Source organism: Doryrhamphus excisus, chromosome 3 (assembly GCF_030265055.1).
Source record: "Doryrhamphus excisus isolate RoL2022-K1 chromosome 3, RoL_Dexc_1.0, whole genome shotgun sequence".
Lineage (NCBI taxonomy): Eukaryota > Metazoa > Chordata > Actinopteri > Syngnathiformes > Syngnathidae > Doryrhamphus > Doryrhamphus excisus.
This window is the reverse complement of record NC_080468.1, coordinates 21,525,626-21,548,884: the sequence shown is the minus strand read 5'-3', so window position 1 is coordinate 21,548,884 and position 23,259 is coordinate 21,525,626. Positions and strand designations below refer to the sequence as shown.

At 41.3% G+C, this 23,259-nt stretch overlaps 1 protein-coding gene across 39 annotated transcripts in view; it reads left to right on the top strand.

Moving 5' to 3' along the window:
• The window catches only part of LOC131124820 (receptor-type tyrosine-protein phosphatase delta-like), a 330,087-nt gene that overhangs the window by 246,758 nt on the left and 60,070 nt on the right, over window positions 1-23,259 (top strand). For all 39 annotated transcript variants that reach the window (XM_058065610.1, XM_058065648.1, XM_058065645.1 and 36 more), the window contains one exon: window positions 5,604-5,799. In XM_058065610.1, the coding sequence (XP_057921593.1) occupies window positions 5,694-5,799 (106 nt within the window). In that variant the 5' untranslated portion in view covers window positions 5,604-5,693. The remainder of the gene's footprint in view (window positions 1-5,603; window positions 5,800-23,259) is intronic.

Below are 23,259 nucleotides of genomic sequence, written 5' to 3'. Positions count from 1 at the left end.
ATATGACAATTAAATATATTAAACAACTGATATAATCATAAAATACTTACAAACAAGATACATACATCTCAACAAGATACAGTACTGGCACATTCAACATCTGACATATGTGTTCCTAGGTGCTGGATTGGAAAATGGAAAATAGAAAAATGAGGAAAATCGCAAGTGGCCTGCACTGATTTTCAAACCGACAGCACGTGCAAAGCCCGAGTCACACATAGATAGCATACCTGCAGCTGAATGAGCCCAGTTTATAAAAAAAAAAAGTTTATAGTAGGTCACTCCTGCTATATATCATCTCTGACTAGCAATAGGCTTTTAAAAACAGCAGAGCACTCCTGTCATATAGAGGAGCTTTGTCAAGTGTTTCTGCGGTACATCCTAAAATTAGCACTGTAATTATTTGCGGTAGAGTTTTAATTTTAATGTAAAATATTTAAACAAATGTTACCGGTTATACCGATTATTTGGGTGAAGTTTGTATTTATTCTTTTTCTTATGTATGTAGGAAGAATTTGTTTATCAAAGATTGATATTTGGCCCACCCATCCTGGACTACTGGAGGTGTGTAGGCATTGTAAAAAGGATCATGTTAAGTACTTATGACAAATATGAAAATATCCACTGACTCTGTCACCTTAGGGAACACACAGCATTGTGTGTGTGTGTGCACGCACAGCTAATTGAAGCCAAAAAAAAATTCAAGCGCCGTTGCCTTGGTGCACTCCAGCAGACATAATGCCGTGTAACATTGTAGCTGGGGCTACATGGAAGACAAATTAGCATTTAGATAATGGGAGACACTTGGCATTTTAATCATTTTGCTGCCCTCTGAATATACCCTGAGCACCTCCCTAGCATCCTCCAGCATCTCCTCTAAGCAGTGCATTTACATACACACAGCAAAGCGTCTTGGCTCAGTTTCAAGAGGCGCTAAAATGTCACCATCCGTGTTCTTTGTATTGTTTACAACAAGCGTGACCAAACCTTTCCGCCAAGGGCCACATATCGAAGAATTGAAGGCTGCGAGTGTCTCTTGGATGTTTCTTTACATTTTCATTCATTAAACATACGTGTGGGGCAAGATAGGAAGGAATTAAATACATTTCTCATCTTTTGTGCGATAAGTGGCAAAGGAACCTCATGAAATTCTTTACTGTTATTATTTTTCTCATTATCATTGGCATATTGCAACAACAAAATGACAATTGAGGGCAATAACATATTTAAAAATTGACCAAATATTGTCAGCGTTTGTATACTAGTGGACGTTTACACCACAAATGTAACACTCAGAATTTCGCTGAAGTGACCCCTTGTTAAGGTAATTTCTTCTTTATAAGACAAACTGCAAAGGAAAAGCAATTAATCCTTTGATGTCTGCCGAACTAAGCACTAGTGAAGTTAAATCGAGCTTTCACACGATGTCATGCATGGCAATGATCTCAGAGCTGACATTTTGTCCAACTTTAGAAGCATGTTTTGTAGGTACATGGTTTACGCAAAAAAAGAACTAATTGAAAAAACACTATTGTAATCTGAGCTACTCTTTCAGCGCTACTGAGTTAAAGCATGTAAAGCATGACATTGGAACATCCACCACTTGCTTCAAATACCATATGCTCATCCATAGCATCCCAAACATACTCAATGGGTGACATGTTCAGAGTATATGTTGGCCATGCAAGAACTGGGGTGTTGTTAGCTATGTACAGATCCTTGGGGCTGTGCATTTCATGCTGCAACATGGTGATGCATGAATGGAACAACAATGGGCCTCAGGATTTTGTCACTGTATCACACTGCTGGTCCTCACTGCTGGTTTACTTTTTATTTATTTTTTATTCATTTATCTGTATTTGTTTTGGTTTTTTTTTTTGCTCAATTCCCATCGCTCTGTCCCACTGTGCTGTCCACATGACAGGACAGCTTCCCCCGCCCGTCCTCCTTCCTCTCACGGAAGCGGCATCATTCATCCTCACACAGAGCACTACTGTGTTGAAGGAGTGAGGATATGTAGAAGTGCCAGCAGCCTGTGGCGTTCAAAAAAAAAAAAAAAAAAAAAGCTACTCCATGTGCTGCATGTGCACAAGTGTTCACAACATTAGGTACACCTGCACGCGTCCAATAAAAGCAATTCCATCAACCACAATCGTTATGTAAGACATGAACACACATCTTTCTTTTTTCTGTGCGTTCTCTTCTAAAAACATAAAAAAGAGGCTGCTCATTAATGCATGTAATGGGACACACCATTCCGCCTACAAAACCTGCTATTAAAACACCTCCAAAAGCCTCCAGTATTTCATTGTTGTATATCCGTGCTGTAACCATTATCGTGCAATACTTATTGGCGTATTTTGCTGTACTTTGGTCATTTTTAGCATTGTGAACTTCCTGGTTCATCATACAGTATTTCCTGGTTCAAGTCAGGGTGTGAGTAGCAGCAGCATTCTGGATGTACTGCAGCCCGTTTAGAGAGCCTGTTGAGAAGATTGTATTCTAGCCTACCAGAGACATAGCATGGACATGGATGAGTCTCACTAAATCTGTCAGACACGCCCTTGTTTTTTGGCAATGTTGTTTTGTTTATAAAAAATCAGCTACTGGTAATGTGCCTGATAAACTGCAACAAAAGTTGAACAGAATTTTAACCTAACTTCTCTGGAATCCCACATTGAAAAACCTCATCAAATCAGTTTCCAGTTTGTTTGACAGAATCCATGACACTGTTGTTGTTGTTGTTGTACCTAATAAAATGTCCTGTCTCTCTATTTGGTGTGAAATGTCCCCACAAGCCCTCCTTATACTTTTTCTGCCTTGTTGCTCCGCTTACCCATTAAATCCCCCCCCCATCCCGTCCCCTGTTCATAACATGATTTAGCCCTTGCCTCGCCTTGTTCATGCGGCGTAAATTTAAACCCATGCAGGTTGGCTGCACACCCTCTCTCCCGATCCTGACAAGTTTTGTTTTTTTTTTTTCTTGATACTTTCGCCTAGAAGAGCCTTAGTGTTTCATTAGTTGTCAGTCATGCTATGCGTTGACAGTGCCCGTTAGGAGTGTGCTGTCAACACAGGTCATGCAAGTATGTAGAGTCATAATTTTTTATCCCCTTGTGTTACCTTTTGTGTGTGTGCGTGTATATATTCAATATCGCATAATCGGTCACTATAATAGCAGGTCAGTGTGTTGCATGATTGCCGACCATCCATCTGAACCCAACAGCTGCTGACAGGAAAGGGAGAGAGGAGCTAAGGGTGGGTGGGAGTCAAGGAGAGGCTTCAGAATATAAAATAAAATAACAAATGGAGAAGAGAGGAGGCAGCCATTTTTTTTTGGCTGAAATGAAGTCTGGAAGGCTTAGCAGGTTTTTCTTTGACCTTCCCGGTTTATTTTATAAATGTATAAATGAAAAACAATAATACCTATGATGTATTTTGAACGTGTGACTAAATTGGCGGTCCGTAATAGCCCACCGTGCCACGGATTGGCCACACCTTGTCGGACAAACATAGAAAAAATATATATATTTAAAAACTAATATAATTGTCTATATATAATTATAATTATTATCAACACTGTATATTTTCTGATATGCTTTAATAAAATAAGAATATCAAATTGTAATTAGAAAGTACCTCTTGTAAATTAATTTCTACTACTACTACAATTCATTCATTTTCTACCACCGAGAGGCGGGGTACACCCTGTACTGGTGGCCAGCCAATCACAGGGCACATATAGACAAACAACCATTCACACTCACATTCATACCTATGGACAATTTGGAGTCAACAATTAACCTAGCATGTTTTTGGAATGTGGGAGGAAACTGGAGTACCTGGAGAAAACCCACGCATGCACGGGGAGAACATGCAAACTGCAAACATCCACACAGAGATGTCAGAGGGTGGATTTGAACCCGGGTCTCCTAGCAGTGAGCCCTGCCTGCAAACCGCTGTGCAGCCCATACTACAACTACTATTAATAATAATAATAATAATACAAATGCTGAAAACTGGATTCAAGGGCTGCGTTAAATTCCCCCATCCACCTGCACATGTAAACATGCTAAGTGCAATGTAATCTTATAAACGATGACGGATGACTTTGTGAAAACTTAAGGATTATGGGTTGAGTCAACACCGACATAATATCACCAAATCTCACCTTTCATACGTTCGTGCACAGCATAGGCATTTGGGCACAATGATTGTATTTGTGGCAGCATCGGATAATGTTAGCAAAGTCACATTCCTTATTTCTAAATTGAATATTTTGGTAGTTACAGCATAAAAATCCTGTTTACGACCTTCTAAATACAGTTTAGGACCCCCGAGACACAAAATAACACCCCTATAAGTCACCTTACACTCGTATTAATCAGTGCATAACAGAAAATTACAAAAAAATTTGACATCACATTTTTTTTGACAGTGTACTTCCTGTGTTGGCTGTTGTCTCATCAGTGTAACATTACTGACACCTAATGACCAGTATAGAATGCTCCATGAAATCTAACTAAATATGCATATTAATTGGTCGTAGTCAACCATGAAACAGTCATAATGTGTATTTTTTTTTTGAAAAAAATATAAATAAAGCGGCAAAATTCAAACTGCAAAGTGGTGAGGTCGATACATTTTGGTGAAATCAAACGTGGACTTACTAAAGCATGTAAAAACATTGGGGTCGCAGTGTCTGTTTGTCCCACCACCTTACCCCCTTCAGAATAATTATTTATTACAAAAATCCTCTCTCTATGACATCAACATTCTGTTGTTTTTGAGGACCAACAGCAAAAAAGTCTGCAGAGAAGATAAACATATTTTCTTGCTTTAATAACACAGAGCAAATAAGAATGTGGAGCGTCTATCATAGCGAACGTAAACAATCTTTTATGATCAATAAGAATGAGAAGCGCAGCAAAGATAGCTTTCTTTGTTGTTGCCAAAGCTCCTCTCCACTCCAACCCTTTTTCTAATTAACAGTGCACATGTTGTCAGGCTTTGTTTAATAATGCACGATTGCTATCGTTCCTATTTGAATAGAGTGTCGCCGCTGAATGTGAACACAATACTACCACCGCAGGCTCACAATGACAACATTGTGTGTTTTTCTTTTCTCTCTTGTAATAATAAATGTGCAATGAAAAGCATCGATGGCATCAAATGCATGGAAGCGAAGCAACGGGTCGTAAAGTTGAGGATAAAATGACTTCTGTGTGCATACATTAAAGCAGGGGTAGCTAACCTGCAGCCCCTGTGCCATAAACTGCTCGAAAGACTCCTGTCATATTGAGGATCTTGGACTAACAGTGTCACAGGGAATTGACTATGCGGCTCATGTAATTGCTTGCCATCTAAGCAAGTCGATGTGCCTTGTTTTGCACACACACACACACACTGTGAAGTGACTCTTCCATTTAGAGAAGTGTCAGAACATCCCCCTAGCACATCACGCCCTCCACTTATATCCCGTGGCAGCTCCAGCCGAGGCCGTGCGGGGGTATGTCAGAAATGTGCAGGCGGAGATAAAACAGCTTTGTTTCATTAATTTCCTCTCTCCTTCCCTTCCTTCCTTCTTTCCTTTCCTTACACAGGCTGTGACTAGACCCTGCATCTGAGTACTCAGACCAGGACTGACTCACAGGGCTCTCTCTGTGAGCCAGCGCCACCGAGGCTGCCAAAGCATGCTGGTGCCAAGCTGTGCCATCATGCCCACAGCCAGACCTGCAACGCTGCTGCTACCGCTGCTGCTCACCACGGGTCTCATCCTGCACCTCGCCGACGCTCAAAGTAAGTGAGGGGACCGACTCATCAGTGCGTGTTCTGGGCCCGAGGGTTGTAGATGTGTTGGAGCTCGGTCAAAATAATATACCTGGACTGGATTAAGCATACTGATTGTTCTCCTTTCACACATTAAATCAGGGGTGTCCAAACTTTTCCACCAAAGAAAAAGCTTAGTTTTATTATTTGTATCAATATTTTGCCTTTCACGTCTATTTTTGCTGGGTGTTTCCGTTCAACTGTATGTCTGCAATGTGCAGCTGGTCAATAAAGAACAAGCAGCAGACCTCACATGGCTCCTGGGGCCGCATTTTGGACACCACTGTATTAAATTATTCATGCAAGTGAATTCATTCATTCATTCATTTTCTACCGCTTTTCCTCACGAGGGTCGCGGGGGGTGCTGGAGCCTATCCCAGCTGTCTTCGGGCGAGAGGTGGGGTACACCCTGGACTGGTCACCAGCCAATCACAGGGCACATATAGACAAACAACCATTCACACTCACATTCATACCTATGGACAATTTGGAGTCGTCAGTTAACCTAGCATGTTTTTGGAATGTGGGAGGAAACCGGAGTACCCGGAGAAAACCCACGCATGCACGGGGAGAACATGCAAACTCCACACAGAGATGCCCGAGGGTGGAATTGAACCCTGGTCTCCTAGCTGTGAGGTCTGCGCGCTAACCACTAGACTAGAAGTGCACAAGACAAAAAAATATATTACACGTATTACCATTGAGCATCATAATTAAATATCATAATTAAAAATGCTATATAAATAATGCAAATGGAGGTCATAATAAACTTATGTTTGGGTTAATTATAAATATCATTAATAATGGAATAAAAATGTCACATGATAAACTTTTTAAGTACATGTTAACACATGTAGTAAACATAAAATATACATATAAAAGGCACATACTGTAAAAATATATGAGATGAACATATATTATGTTTTTTTAAGTGTGCATGGCTTGGTCAAAATGTCTGAAGGGGTACGTGACTGTAAAAAGTTTGGGAATAGACGATCTTTGGCTCGCAATAGAGTGTAGTGTGCTCTTGTCATAAAGTTCTTTAAAAAAAAAGGCCACTCTGCTGTATGACCTTGGGTCATCATCATCATCAAACCGACCCCTCCTGTCCTATTCAGTGATATTCACACTGAGAGGGATTTTTTCCAGTGGGCGCAAAGGGAGCGATAAAAGTTTTATTGTCCCCGCTGTGACTCCAGAAGCTAATGATTCATGGATGTGGGTGTCACTGGGGGGGTGCAAGGGCCAGAGCTCAATGAGGTTTGAAAGCTGTTGTCACACATCAGCGGACAGGTGCCTGATGTTGAGAGAGCTCAATTCCGAGCCACTTTCTCATCATGAGATTCCCGTTGGGCGAGCTGAGCACTTCTGGCCCACCTGATCATTGTCCTCAAGAGTTGGACAATAAAGACTTGAGCACACTTTGGTCGTTTGGGAAAATTGGAGTCATGGATCACTGAGGAATGTCCTAACATCTACATAACATGCTGTTTTCAATTTAGGAAATCAAGCTACACTATGTAGGAAGTAACAAAAAAAGCAAATGCATGTTCCCAAGTTTGGTTTAATATAAGAAGAACTCTGGAGGGTGGGTTGAGTGACTAGAAAACCAAAACAATGCTAATAATCGACTCCAAATTAACCAAAAAAAGGTACATACATGTTCCCTAGATGTTCCATGAAGTCAAACGTTTCTTGGTGTTTCAGGTCAGTATAGATAGAACATCGCTAAATAGGTGCAGCGCTGTTTGGAAACCCAAAATAATGTGACAAATGCTGTAAATATATATATATTTTTTAACCAATACAGATAATTTTGTGCTTCTCAAGACGGATATGGTGCCGATAACTGATCTAATTTTTAAATTTCATTTTAACTGTACTTTGTGCACAACTGGAGGTAAGAAGGACTCAAATAAATTAGCATTTGACCAACTCAACCTGTTGATTTGTCCTAACAAAATCACCTGCCGTGACCCAACAATGTGCACTACATCTTGACACATGCTCCAAGCAGCCGGTGTACTGGTACGGAGGTCAGAACAAGCAGAGTACACAACGGGGGGTGGGAGCAAGCAAGGTGCACTGTATTTGGGAACACACTCCGAGCAGCCGGTGTGATGCCACTGAGGTCTCTGGCAAAGCACTTTTCATAGGCTGTGGTGCTGGCTTTTCAGGTGGCTGATGGTTTTTTTTTTTTGTTTGCTTGATTTTTCTTTTCCACCTCATTGCACAGCATTTCGTAGAACTAGCATGCAAAATGCCTTCCTCGGAAAGTGAATGTTTGTTTACAAGTGAGCTCGGGAAGTTAGGACGGGCCATTAACTCCACAGACAGGGGAAAAGGGAGAGCTTGATTTGCACACCCGCACAGTGCAGGTAATCTCGCCTCATCAATTTTATATGTCGCTTATCCTCACTAGGGTTGTGGGGGTATGCTGGAGCCTACCCCGGCTGACTTTGGGTGAATGGCGAGGACTGGTCACCATGGCACATAAAGACAGTCATTCATGCCTATGGGCACAATTAATGCATGTTTTTGTAATGTGGGGAGGTAGCTGGAGAAACAGATGTTCAATGGTAATAAAAAGGACCCCTCATGATTGGACTCCAAGGTAACCAAGATGCAAATGGTCTTGGAAGTCAAGAGGTTCTTGGTTGAATGTAGATAGAACATCAGTTGGTGTCAGTATGACTGGAAAATTGAAACAGGTAAATAGTTTTTTGTGTGTTTTTTTAAAGGTATGATCCCAAACTGTTCCCCTCCGTTAGCGCTCTTTGGCCGTGTAATGTGCTCGAGTCTTATGAGGCACACAAGGGCACAAAACGGCTGAGTCGGCTCCCACGCTCAACAGATGGTGTGCCGCTCAGAACCCCCAGTCCCGCCCGCTTGCTCTGCCACCGCCCCGATTGACAATCACTATTAAGCATAATGGTGGATTTGTTTCCTTATTAAAATGCAATGTGTGGTGCGAAATGATTGAAAAATGCTCTTTGAGGGTTTGGGAAGGTCCCCCCCCCCCCTCACGATCCCTGTTTTCTTCTTCAAATGTGGCCCATTTTTAATTTGTGTGGCAAATTGGGCTTGGCGCTAGCTTGAAAGAGGGACGTAATTGTCCCCCTCGTGAGCCGAGGGGAGGAAAGAGAAGAGCGATGAGGCACCAAACGATTATTTTTGCTGAACCATTTGCTGACTAGAAAACCTGAAACAGGTAAACAAAGCTAATAATGAACTACATTGTTGACATGTTCTCTAAGTCAGCGCTCTACCCATTTATCAACATACTACTTATATGAAACAAGAATCTCTTAAGTAGACGGAACCTTTTTGGAACCTTTAGAAGACAGCCAAAAAGCACTTTATTATTAGCATGCAGCTTCGTCTCACCATCTCACCAAACAAAGCACACCTTTGACATTTACAATAAAAGGTGCATCGGGCTCCGAAAACAGCACTTTTCAAATATTTGGCATTTGAAAGATTTGTTATTGCTACAAGAGCCAGTATACTTAATCTGTGCTGATCAGAAGAAAGCAGCCCTTTGCACTTTATTTGGAGAGGGGTTGTATATCCTGTATATCTGGCTTGGATTCAATAAATATTGACAGTCAATTTGGAAACCTTACAGTCGGATATTTGTTTTCCGGATGGGATTTTTCATGGTGACATGAGTCCTTGTTTTTCAACTTCATTTTCTGACCTTTACTTATCTCAAGTTGCCTATGGGAACATACTGTATATTCATACATTTATACATATCATACTCTAGTACTGTAGAACGGTGTTTATTACAGCCTTACACAAAATCAACAATAATGATACAGTAAACCTCGGATATATCGGATTCAATTGTTCCCACTGGTTTTGTCCGATATAAGCGAAATCCGTTATATGCGTATACCGGAAAATGTCCGTTTTACGCATATATCGGATTTATATCCGGTATATGCGTAAATCGGATTTTATCCGTTATAAAAAGGCACTTCCTTGACTATGTTTCCAATGTACCTGGACGCGCAGGCAACGGTGCAAACGCTGCAAATGACGTCGTATAGCGGCCTGTCACTATTCGGCGAATCGGAGCGCCACGATGCGGCCATCCGATATATGCGAGGGAAATTTAATGGAAATGCATTGGAACGGGACTGGAGATTTTGTCCGAAATAGGCAAAATCAGTTATAAAAAATCCGATATATGCAATGAATTTTTATTGGAAATGCATTACAGAAAAATTGGTTCTTTTTTATCTGTCCGTTGTGAGCCAATTTCCGATATATCCGAGGTTTACTGTATTAGTAAGCCAAAACAACATCAGCAAACTCAACTGTCCTCTCTGCATGCAGCCACAGACAGGACACAAGTCACGTTTACGCATGGTCGGAAATCACAAAACCCTTTACACATAACTACGAGGTTGCTGATTCCCCAGAAAGTGACAGTAATAACTAAGCAGTGTAGTGACATAATTATTGAGATGAAAATGTTGCTTGTTCTTTGGCTTTTATTTTTTTATACATACTGTATATTATTGTTATTATTGGTGTATGCTCTAATTGACTTGTGTATGTAATGGTGTATTTCTGTGCTTTTTCGGAAGATGTTTCCATAACGTTTGCTAAATTATTAATTATATATATTCACACAATAGACGCTATTATATAATAGCCGGCACGCTACACATGTAGCACAGCAGGCTAACCTCGCAGCTTGTCCGTAAGGCTAATGATGGTCTATTCCCCAGCTGACACCGCCGCACTGTAATGTGTGTGTTTTATGCATGCATGGCCTAATCGGAATTATTGTAAAGTAGTGTCGTATTTGCATAGTGGCTTCGGGGGTGCGGGCTGTACGAAAAAAAAATTAGCATTTTTACAACAGCTCAAATTAAATCCCTCCGCTTAATTTGCCCGCATGCTAATTTGATTTAGAGTATTGCCTTTTACCCTTGCGCGCGCACACACACACTCGCACACCTACCCCCACACACACATAAGAACACTGCACAGTATGTTCTCTTAAGAGTAATAAACATTGTACAGCGTTCGTCTATCCGATTTAATGGCATTAAAAATGAGAGGGAGAGCGGCATCATTCCCGACTCCCCGCCAGCTCGTTCATCATCCCGACGGACGTTCGCTCAAGTGGAAATTCTATTTTGTCGCTCATTTCAAGGCACGGCGCGTAGTCACACTTGAAAAACGGCAGCCTAATTAGCGTCTTTTTTGGATGACGACGTTAGCTTTAGCATGGTGCACATCAGGTCTCTTATATAATGGCATCATAGGATGCCTACCATAGCAGCACTACAAAATGTATGATAGCTTGCCACTTAATTCAACATTTAATGTAAACGATAACAAAGGACTCAACCTCTTTTGGATGGTTTTAGTTAAGAATGGGGTGATGAGGCATGTTTTTTTTTTTGTCCTACCTTATGGAATTATTGTATGACAACCACAAACATATGTATGTATTATAAATCGTACAAGGAAGTTTTTTGTGGCCATTTTCTTTTGTTCATTTTCATTTGTTTGTTCCTGGCAACTTTTGGCACTTGAGATCTGAGCGTTTTCAAAGTTCCCCTATTTTCCACACTGTAAAGGCACACTTAAACGCCTTTAATTGTCTCAATAATCGGCGGGGCGCCTTATAATCTGGTGCGCATTATGTGTGCATGAGTTCCACAATCTGTAAAAACGTTGTTGCACGAGTGTTGGACCATTTTCCGCTGACACAGGGACGTATTACTACGCAGCGATAAAGCCACCGCTGGCCATCGGTGTAAACAGGGTGTTCAAAGTGAAGTTGCAAGCAGCGTGAGAGCACGGACCGTGAAACACGGAGGCAGCACCAGGCGAGCTACGCCACCATATGTGAATGGATTGCGGATGCTTGGGCTTCTTTAACTGCTGTCCAAGCTTTGGCGAAAGCCAGCATCAATGCTGAACAGCCGCCTGACAACGAGACTGATTCTGACATTGATGAGAGGCAACCCGGCATGTTCGATGGTGAAATTGCCCAGCTGTTCAATTCAAATACAGAAGATGAGGACTTTGATGGATTTGAGACCGCGCCTTCAAATCAGGTGCACCTTATGGTGCGGAAAATATGGTACATTTTGTCACACCGATGTTATTGAGAAGTTAACTCACTTTTATGTACCACCAACATAGGATTGTCTTAATTCTACCATAAAACATAAAAACTGACACCCGTGTTTATCGACCACCATTCAATGTGCTTCTTCTTGTGTTTTTTTTTTTTCTTCTTTTTTGATATCTAAATACGCCTTCACTCTTTCGCCTCTTGTCAACAACACGCCGTGCAATTACGTCTAAATACCGCATGTGGCCTGTTATTAACTTGGTGAATGCCGACCTCTCTGGAAAGCGTGTTATTATTGAAGGCCATTTGCCTCAACTTATGGATTGCTCATGCTCCGACAGAAGAATGAGCACAAAAGCCTGGCAATTTTGCCCTCCCAAGCAAAACAAGTTCTCACCAATAAATGTTTGTGTAATTGCACTTATAACTCTGAAAATGCAATTTCACCATGATGTGATGCGCATTAGCACAAATTCTGGGATTACATCACTTTTCTGCGCAATTAAGTTATTGCAATATTCTTTGTAACTTATGACAATACAAACCCACATGAATCCTTTATTGCATCCCACTATCACCGTGACTACTGATATTTTTTTGTGCATTTGTGTTGAAAATCTCAACAAGGGCAAAAATTTTTTATTCTCCGAGATAGGCCAAAAATGTATCTTTTTCTTTAACATCAACAAAAGTATGAGATTTTTTTGATGGATTCCGTGCCAGTCTAAAAGACAGTATACTCATATGATAGTTGTATTTATTTCCTCTCAAAGCATCTAATAGCCCAAATGCTAACTTGCTGCGGTACGTGCGCGTCCATGTGCTTGTCCGTGCATTTGGCTAACACCTGGCCTGAGGCCTTCACTTGTGGTTTCACGGTAGGAGTCCTCAGAGTGCATTTGTTACAGCCTGTGGGCACTACCATTCTTGCAGGGGGGTAGTGGGAGTTAATGATGTAAGCCATTCGTCTCCTTGGAGACCACCGCTTCAGGATCCACCAGGCCCCCCCCCCAGGCAGTCGTTCCACCTCCACGTCCCTACCTAAACGCATAGGGAATGTTTTTTTTTTCGGCCAGCTTCTCCTTGTCACAGTTGATTTGCATGAATTGATAGAGTGAAGTACGTCACTCACACACTTTTGGGGGAAGCGTGGATTTATTTATTGTGGTTTTATGAGCCTATGTTGAGCGGTGAAAGAGGCTTTTTCCATTTGAACCCAAGCCAAAGTTAAAAGCTGAAATATATATTCTGTACGTCCTCACACTTAAAGCCCCGTGACAGTTATAGTGTGTGACAGTATAGCCATCATAACTGGCTTTCCTCTGGAAGTGTTAACAGTTTGATTTGTTCGTTTTTTTATTATTATCAACTCTTTTAATTACCTTAAATCATATGTAATGAATTGTCTTGTTAATCATGAGTGAATAAAGGTAGTGGCACAGCTGTGAGCTGTGACAACAGCTGAAGTGAAAATGGAAGGACCCACGGGTGCCTTTTCTTTTACCAATCTTTGGTTTTATTATGTTATTGTAGTCATAACAACAACAATAAGGTATTATGTATTTATTTAATAATTTATCAATTATAGTTATTACCCACTTTCAAAAATCAAAAGGTTGCGAGGGGCTGGTTTGGGGTTGAGGTCAAGACTATCATGTCTTCCCGCACTGAACTCTTCCAGAAAAATTCCCGTTTTCTCAAGTACATGACAAATAATTAGCATTTACATAGTGAGGAGTGTCCCAATACTTTTGCCCGGGTGACAATTCTTTCTGCAGGACCTCGTTTGGATCATCTGAGCTCCTGCTACAGCAAACAAGCTGTCTGATGTTTTTCATTGCAAACGTTTCACTTAATCCGTCCCCCATCTGCTCCCGTCCCCCCCGGCATGATGGTTAGCGCTGGCTGGATGATGTCGATGTCTGGATTTGTTCCTACGACGTTTATTTATCTTACAAATAAGATTTAGCATTTTGGAACCGATTTGACGATGCTTGATCTGCTGTCTGCTATGACATCTAATTGGGCAACCTCCCTCATCCGTCACGACTACAATTCCCAAAAATGTCCGTGTACCAAAGGATGACACGTAGAAAAGGACGATAAATACTGAAGATCTTCGATTAGCAGTAGGTCACAGTGCTCCTGTCATATAGAGGATCTTTGACCAGTGTTTTTGACCCGTTCCTAATAATTTGTCCCCTCTCGTGTAGCAAAAAACGGATATTTTTCTGTGACTATGATCCTATTTAATCCTGACAGTAATCCAGAAGACTTTAATCCTGCCGTCATGATTAGGCTTCAGACTTGTTAAAATGCTATCAGCATGTTTTTTTTTTTTCTTCAGTGATCTAACACGTGCTAACTTTTGAATATAAAGCCAGTTAGCCTCTGTAGCGGCTATAATTAGCTGTCTCGATACCGTGGATGTGCTTTAGGTGAAGAGCTTGAGCAGATAGAATCCTGCAGTGGAGATTAATTTCATTATAAGCCCAAAAGAAGCAGAAATCTTGTGATTATTGAGAGTAGGTCACTGCTCTACATCTGTAAGATCTGCTCAACTATTGATTAGCTGATAATTAAATTGTCTAGCTAGGTTGATATGGATTAATAATCACCTTGCTAATGCCCTGCCCTGACATTTTGGCCGCATCGACTGCTCTTCTTTTGAAAGAAACGTTCGGATAAGATCCGGAATTCTATATCATCACAGTCGGAATTATGCACCTAAAGATTGCACCTAAAATTGCAATGAAAATATGTTTTCAAAGTGAAAAAAATCAATAAATTTGAACCTAGAAATATTCTTGACTGTCTGACCAATTTGGTGGCTGAAATGTCAAAGAGGAATCCAGAACTTGAACAAAAACAGTGGAACCTTGGAATATTAATATTAATTAAATATAATTTAGGTTAAATCAGGGGTGTCCAAACTTTTCCCACCAAAGAAAAAGCTTAGTTTTATTATTTGTTTCAATGTTTTGCCTTTTACGTCTATTTTTGCTGGGTGTTTCGGTTCAGTTGTATGTCTGCAATGTGCAGCTGGCCAATAAAGACCAAGCAGCAGGCCTCACATGGCTCCTGGGCCGCATTTTGGACACCACTGAATTAAATTATTCATGCAAGTGCACAAGACAAAAAAATATATTACACATATTACCATTGAGCATGTCTTCTTAAATATTCATTCATTCATTTTCTGCCGCTTTTTCCTCACAAGGGTCGCGGGGGTGCTGGAGCCTATCCCAGCTGTCTTTGGGTGAGCGGCGGTGTACACCCTGGACTGGTGGCCAGCCAATCACAGGGCACATATAGACAAACAACCATTCACACTCACATTCATACCTATGGACAATTTTAGAGTCGCTAATTAACAGGTTTTTGGGATGTGGGAAGAAACCGGAGTACCCGGAGAAAACCCACGCACACAAAGGGAGAGCATGCCAACTTGGTGAGGATGCAACCTCAAATGTAACCTGTGTCTGAAAGGAATCCAGAACCTGAACAAAAATGTGCCAAGGTAATACCCGTCTAGATAAACGTCTATGGTGCCCCCCCAACTAAGAGGATGACAACATATTCTTGTATTGACACGATGCGTTTGTTGTGATGGCTCACGTCAACGTTAAAAAGGAGGTGTCAGGACAAACAACACTACTAAAAATACCGAGACGAGAAGGTGGTACAGGCGTGTTGCCACATCACCGCTTGTCTTCCTCATTGCCATCTGTGAACGCTCCTTTGCTGGCATTTCCACTATTTTTTTGTTATCTCCACACCCCGTTCCCTTTTTCCCCCCTCACTTTAATTAGCTTATTTTGTTGCGGCTAACCTCCCAGCGCTTCATTACGGTGTAGAAAGTTTGGACAAAAGATGATAAATGTTGCGCATAGGGCGGCGCTATGTAATGTAGAGATGCTCTAATGGCTTTGCAGCGAGGAAGAAGGGAAGGCGCTGTCAAGATGGCGACGTGATAAATCACGCTGGCATCTCTGGAAGGACTGTGGGCATGGCCACACAAAAAAAACAAAAAAAAAACAAGATGACCACAAAATGGAGTCTAATTAATCTGGACTTGGTTCGCTCTCCTGACAAATTCAGTGCGGGGAAGACAAAAGGCGAAGGGAATTGTTTTTTTGTTTTTTTTCCCAGATTCCGCTTTCCTCCCTGGCTGAGAAAGCGTCGGGATGCATGGGTTCTGACAGCGCTGCTGCACCTGTGGAATGATTAATGGCAGCGGGCTCGCCTGCTCGCTGCAAACTGAGAATATCCTCAAGAAAATAAACAGGAAATAATGACGCCATTGAATTTATGCAAAAAGATATAAGAAGCAAAATAATAATGAATACATTAGCACACCTGTTGCACTGCGTTTGTTCTGGTCGCTGCAGTGGCCCTTATCATAGGACACAATGTAATGTTTCACAGTCTTTACTTTGTTGTAGAGGCCGTTTTTCTAGTTGCCCGTAGTCTCCTTTTGGATATACGTATTGCAAAACATAGAATAAATATGGAGTGATACAACATATATAGAATGCCACAATGCTGACTCTCTATCAGTATAGTAGAAGCCCCCTTATCTTTGGATACATGATGCGCCTGACTTGGATTTCTTCTGAATAAAGTTTCAAACAACTCCAAACATCTACACTATAATATCATCTGAAGAAGTCCACCATCAGTACTTATGGATTATTCATTCATTCATTCATTTTATACCGCTTTTTCCTCACAAAGGTCGCGGGGGTGCTGGAGCCTATCCCAGCTGTCTTTGGGCGAGAGGCGGGGTACACCCTGGACTGGTGGCCAGCCAATCACAGGGCACATATAGACAAACAACCATTCACACTCACATTCATACCTATGGACAATTTGGAGTCACCAATTAACCTAGCATGTTTTTTTTTTTTGGAATGTGGGAGGAAACTGGAGTACCCAGAGATGGCCGAGGGTAGAATTGAACCCAGGTGTGAGGTCTGCACGCTAACCACTCGACCGCAGTGCCGCCACTTATGGATTAAAACCTTTTAATTGCATCTACTACTACTCACTACATACTGTAGTATGTCAAATTTGTCCGCATCAGTCAGCCATTGTGGGTATAACTTATCTTGTGAACAATTTTTCTCTGATCAACCAATCAGTACTGTAGGCCTGCAAGCTGGCCCTAAATGTCAAGTCAGAAGTCTGATTGGCTAAAATAACGAGCCCTAGTGTGAAAGCGACATGGGCCAACACTCCTGATTTTGAAAGCCCTGCGTAGATTACTTTGATATGGCAACAAATAGAAGCTAAACTCTGATTTGACACTCAAAAAAAAAACAAAAAAAAAAACATACACGACTGGAAGCACTGCAGCCTAGAACCATGCTACGAAATGAAGATAAATGGGAATACATGAATGTAATTTAATGAAAAAATATTGCAATTTAAGTTTAAAATGTAGGTCAATACTTCTGGTAATTTTTAGGCCAGCAGAAAAGGCTTTGCTGGCCCTGACTGCACACCACTGATATGCACACACACTTTGTTTTTTGCCAGAGTGTGTGCAGGCCGAGCATGATAACTACTGGTCATTTTGCTGCAGCGCTGGTGCCATTTAATGAATCCTTCCATTGCCTAGTGGATAACAAAATGAACACAAATGCGTTTTCTCCGTTCCAGGCCACCATTGCCTATCCTATCAGATAATTAACTTTTTTTTTTTTAATGTGCAAATAGACTGCACTGACTAGCAAGCGGAGTAAGCCTGTACAATTAGAATTACTTATCTAGGCTCTCTCAAAAACAAACATCTTCTTTATGCTCTCATTCCCCAGTGTTTCGCATTAGCGTCTTTAAAAACCTCTGCCCAGATGTTCCCTGTGACTTCCAAACAGGAGTGCTTCTGTTGGTCGCACGCCAACTGTGATGCAATTCAATATTTATGTTACTGTTTGCTGTGTGCCGTAAAGGGAGGAAGGAAGTGGAGTCTTTCATCGTTTGCTGTATAGTTTATTCTAAAAGCCATCTGTCTGAGTGGGCCATTTTATTAAGTGACAAACTGGATCCCACTAGCGCGCTAATGTGTCCCCTGGGATATGGAGCAAAAGTGTGTTTCTATGATGGAGAAAGATGCGAGAGGACAGTTTTTTTTTCTCCCCTTTTGCAAACACCGAATCATGTAAGATTTCTTGAAGAAATATGGCCATTTAATGACACCTGCTGCATGTTAATATTCATGCTGTCCCCGCATCCTTCCTCTTGTGGTGAGAACATGCGAACGCATGCAGGGTGACAAGCGTCGGGGTGTCTGTCAGTGCCTTGAATGCAGGACAGGCGCATTAGCCATTCCTTTTGAAGGAGTTGTGTGCGAGCTAAAGTGGCCCACAGTCCAACAAAAGTTCTGCACAACAAAGGAAGCTCAAATGAGGTGAACGTCCTTATAAGATGTTTGATCTAATTATATGCAGGCACGTTAGGTACATTTGCACACATTCGAGACACTTTACCATTGTATCATTGTAAAGTTGCCAACTCCTCAGTAAGAAAAGTTGCTATTGGCTGCCCTAGAAGTCGCCAGGTGACATCATTGGCTAAATTGCATATTATATGCATGTGACGTGACAGAATTTTTGTTGCATTTTGCCTGTTTCAGTTACTCCAGCACCATGCATGACGTGCACCTCTAAAAAAAATTCCACAAGCTGCGGCAATACTGACCGATAGGCTGTGATTGGTTGGCTTGCAGTACATTATTTGAAGTGTGGACACGACTTGTTTAGAGCGGGGACAGACTGTTTTCATTCATTCTGCCCTTTTCTCGCTTGCGACGGGAAGCTAACAAGCAAATCGGCAACGGGAATTGTGTCACATGCTGAACCTTGACGAAGAGCTACAACAGCAGAGGTGTCCAAAGGAGCCATTTGCGGCCCGTGGCTCATTTTTTTAAGCCCGCCATGTACGTTGGAGAAATAAAATAAAATAAAAAAAAAAGCAAAAATGGTCCGAATACAGACATATGCTGCTGAAAAAAAAATTCTTAGACCAGCATGGAAATTATGCTGGTATATACTGGTCTTTGCTGGTCAGTGCCGGTCTATGCTGGTTTAGCTGGTGGACCATGTTGGTGTATGCTGGTTTAGCTGGTGGATCAGCATAAACCAGCATAGACAAGCATAATTTCTATGCTGGTCGATGCTGATGGACCAGCATAGACCATAGCATAGACCTTCTTTCTGTGAAAACACAATGTATGCTGGTCTGGTGAGACTGGTTGCACCAGCTGGCTAGACCAGCATACCAGCACGAAAACACAACATATGCTGGTCGATACTGTTCATTCATTCATTTTCTACCGCTTTTCCTCACGAGGGTCGCGGGAGTGCTGGAGCCTATCCCAGCCGTCTTCGGCCGAGAGGCGGGGTACACCCTGGACTGGTTGCCAGCCAATCACAGGGCACATATAGACAAACAACCATTCACACTCACATTCATACCTATGGACAATTTGGAGTGGCCAATTAACCTAGCATGTTTTTGGAATGTGGGAGGAAACCGGAGTATCCAGAGAAAACCCACGCATGCATGGGGAGAACATGCAAACTCCACACAGAGATGGCCAAGGGTGGAATTGAACCCGGGTCTCCTAGCTGTGAGGTCTGCGCGCTAACCACCGACCGCCGTGCCGCCCGGGTCGATACTGTTATTTTATTTAATATTTTTTCAGCAGGGTAATGTAATAATGAATTCTGAATGGTAGATTTTGATAACTAATAACACTAACAAAGCTTTCTCTTTAATATGTGTCACCCTTTTTAGCCTTGTTTAAAAAAAATGAAAATATATTATCATAAAATGCATTCAAGGTTAGCAGGCCTGCTAAAATTTTTATTCTCACTTGTAAGGGTTGATACTATGATACTAAAATAAAAAAAGGTAGCTAATGAGTGCATTGTACTCCACAATAAAGTATATCAATCATTATCATCATAGAAGGCCTATTTATAATACAGGTTTTGCATTGTGCAATTGGACCTAATGTTATGGGTAGTCTAAATGAAGATTTAGAAATGTCACATGATTGTTTTTGGCTTGGTTAGCATTTTTAAGTATCACAAACATTGATGGAGCAGAATTAACGCCTCCATTCCCGGTAATTAACGATCATCCGAGGGGTCCGAGTCCCTTTTTTTCAAGTCGTCACTAATTGGAATTAGAATTTTTCACCACGGATAGCACGCGTGCCAACATGCAAAAACGTTTCTAATTAAGCCGCGGTTCCTCTCCTTTTCTTGTGCGCCTAAACCCTCCTTTGTGAGCACAGCACAATGCCGAGTTTGTTTCTTCAGCATCACAAAAGACAAATTTTTATCACAACGATGCAGATTGCAAGCGGCAGTGCGGGGGGAGGCGGGGGGTAGATTTGTATACCCAGTTTCCGTTCCTCTGTGCTGTTTGTTTCCTGACTTGTTAAGAGCTAGCGTTAGCCTCTAGCTATCGTCAATATTGGCGTACATGTCTGTTGCTATTATCTCCTACTTTTAAAAATGTGTGCTGGGATTAATTATCACCCCTACTAAAAAGTTAACTATTCCGAGAGGAAATGGGCTCCTTTCATGCAAATGAAATGAAACATGTCAGTCAGACTGATTGTACGAATGGAAACCAAAAGTGAGCTTTTGATTCATGCTCTTTAATGGACCCGAGCAATCAAACATTACCGCAGTATTGGAACGACTCTAAATGTTTTTTTTAGCTCGACGTGAGGTCATCAATTTGACTGTTTGACTTGTCAAACAAACTTTTAATGGATTTGGACTTAAAAGTGCAAAGATGGATGGACCGTATGGGCGTTTTCTTGTTGCCCTTTGTCTGCTCTCAGATGATTAACAAGAATAAATACATACAGACCTGATCAAAATCTTAAGACCAGTTGAAAAATAGCGAGAATTTACTTTTTGCATGCATTCAGCCGAACTCGATAATGAGTAGCGCCACCGTTCTTGTAGATGCACGAAGCGCATCAGCATCTTGATGGCCCCCTCAGTCACATCTTGGATAAATACCACCGAAAATCATCCCCGAATCAAAAATACTACAGCTCTTCCATCAGTGCTGAACATATTCCTTATAAAGGAAATAGCCTGCAGAGCAATTTAAAGACCTAGCAGCTAACAGCCGGGCCTTGGCGGAGGTCTGCAGTCTACTCTGTATTCATATTTCTAAGAACAGCATCCTAACAATGGGCTGGTCAACAGTAAAGATCAAAGCTACTGTCGCCGTCAAAGCGAGAGACGCCATAAGGACGTTAAACATAATGGATGTTAGATGCTACCGACTGCGATTTTGCCGGGCAGTGTCTGTGAAAACACCATTAGCTTCACGTCACGCCTCAGTGATGACTCGAAACCTGCTGATCACGCCTCGCAATGTCGTAGCTGTCCATCATAGATGCCAAACAGACCCCAAGCGGCATATCAATTACCCATCAGCTGCCTTCAGACTGGAGGGTGGACACTAAGTCCCGATACGAAGATGTTTTTTAATCTACAAATTACAGTCCCGTTGCGGAGAATGGTGATATTCTGGACTAATTTGCGCCTCGCCACGAGTCCTGCAGGTTAATTTGTTCCTCTCTCCCAACACAAACGCAATTCCTGCACAATCCAACAAACACACACACACACACACACACACACAAAGATGACTGTCTGCCTTACCTAATGGCCTGCCATGACGTGATTGATAAAAGGAGGACAGTCGCCCCACAGGAGGGACAGATGGACTTCACCGTCCAATTAATCTGCCACTCCAGCTTCAACAGGAATATGGTAGCGACCCCGATTTTTTGACAGTATATCACAGGTTGTGGGACAATTACATTCTTGATTACACCTTTTTTCTAGTAAATCTCACGGGTGTTTTGTTTTTGTTATGTCGACATTATCTTGATTTCTCTACTGCCTTTTCACGTTCACTTTTCCTTTTTTTGTTAGAAGCATTTTCCTCATGCTTGGGAGACATAATGGAGGTTGAAGTTAAAAAGTTAACTCAATAGAATAAAAATTTATTTGTCTTCCCGTAGTGGAGCGACGCACACTTAACTAGTTCTTTTTTTCTACAGAATTAAGATTATAAGTAAAGTACATTCATTCTTGTGTATTTATTTGATTTATTTGCTTCCATTCTTTGCTCTTGGACAAAAATTTTAGTAATCAAGTTAAATCTACGTAGATAACTTTCTTCCAAGACACACAACATTTTGGTGCAAATATGAATAAAACAAACAGGAAGTTGAAAACGGTGCTGGGAAATTGAAGGCCAAAGCAAACCTCAATTACTGCAACACATCACGTCAGTTCACAATTAATAGGTGATGCATACAATGCTAACGCTAATTGCAATTGCAAAAGTATTCCGACTCAGGAAGTGCACGCCATGTTGGCACAATGCAAACACTGTTCCACTCTGTCGCCACTGTTGTCCTCGTCGTCTTTACACTCCGCTTGCTCCCGTGAACCGGAATGGGAACCAATTAGGACGAACAGAATGTTAGCAGCTAATCGGAGCGTCGCAAGGACCTCGGGAAGCAGCAATTTGTATTTGCCGCAGTAACGATCAACTTGTTTTACTGCTTAGAAGAAATCTCCATGGAAGATTGTGCTACAAATTAGCTCCCTGATGGAGTCACCGACACTAAAATTGCCAAGAAAATTCACAACGAGCCCCTCTATGGGTCCTTGATTTATTTTACGATGCTATTGCAAAGGGATTAGCGAAGTTTCTAAGATAGCGACTTTGTTGAAGAAAATGTCTCGTTTCTCATAACATTCCATTTTCTTGTGAGTTTAGGGATTTTTTTTTCTCATGAGTCTTTTTACAGGAAACAAACAAAACTTTTTTTTTTTTTTACTTCTAATTGTACCATAGCTTTTGTTTTTGTAAGGTTATAACTTATTTGAAACATTAGGGACTTATTTCTTCTCTGAACCGTATGCATTTTTCGAATTACATAACTTTTTCTTTGAAAATCACGACTTTTTTGTTCCGATTTTTTCCCCCTGTAACGTTATCACGCTTGTTCTTGTGAGATTATGACTCAAACAAACAAAGTAGCCTTTATTTGTCACCTTACGACTTTGTAGGAAAATGACTACTTACATTTTGAAAGTTACAGATTTTACTAAAATTCCGACTTCTATCTTGTAACCATATGACTTTATTATCCTTACTTTATTGCTACTTTTTGTCTTTTGTCATAAACCTGACACTTTTTTTCCCTAAGATTACGACTTTTTCATGGGAAAATGTCATTTTGTTTCTTCTAACGTTCTTCTAACCAT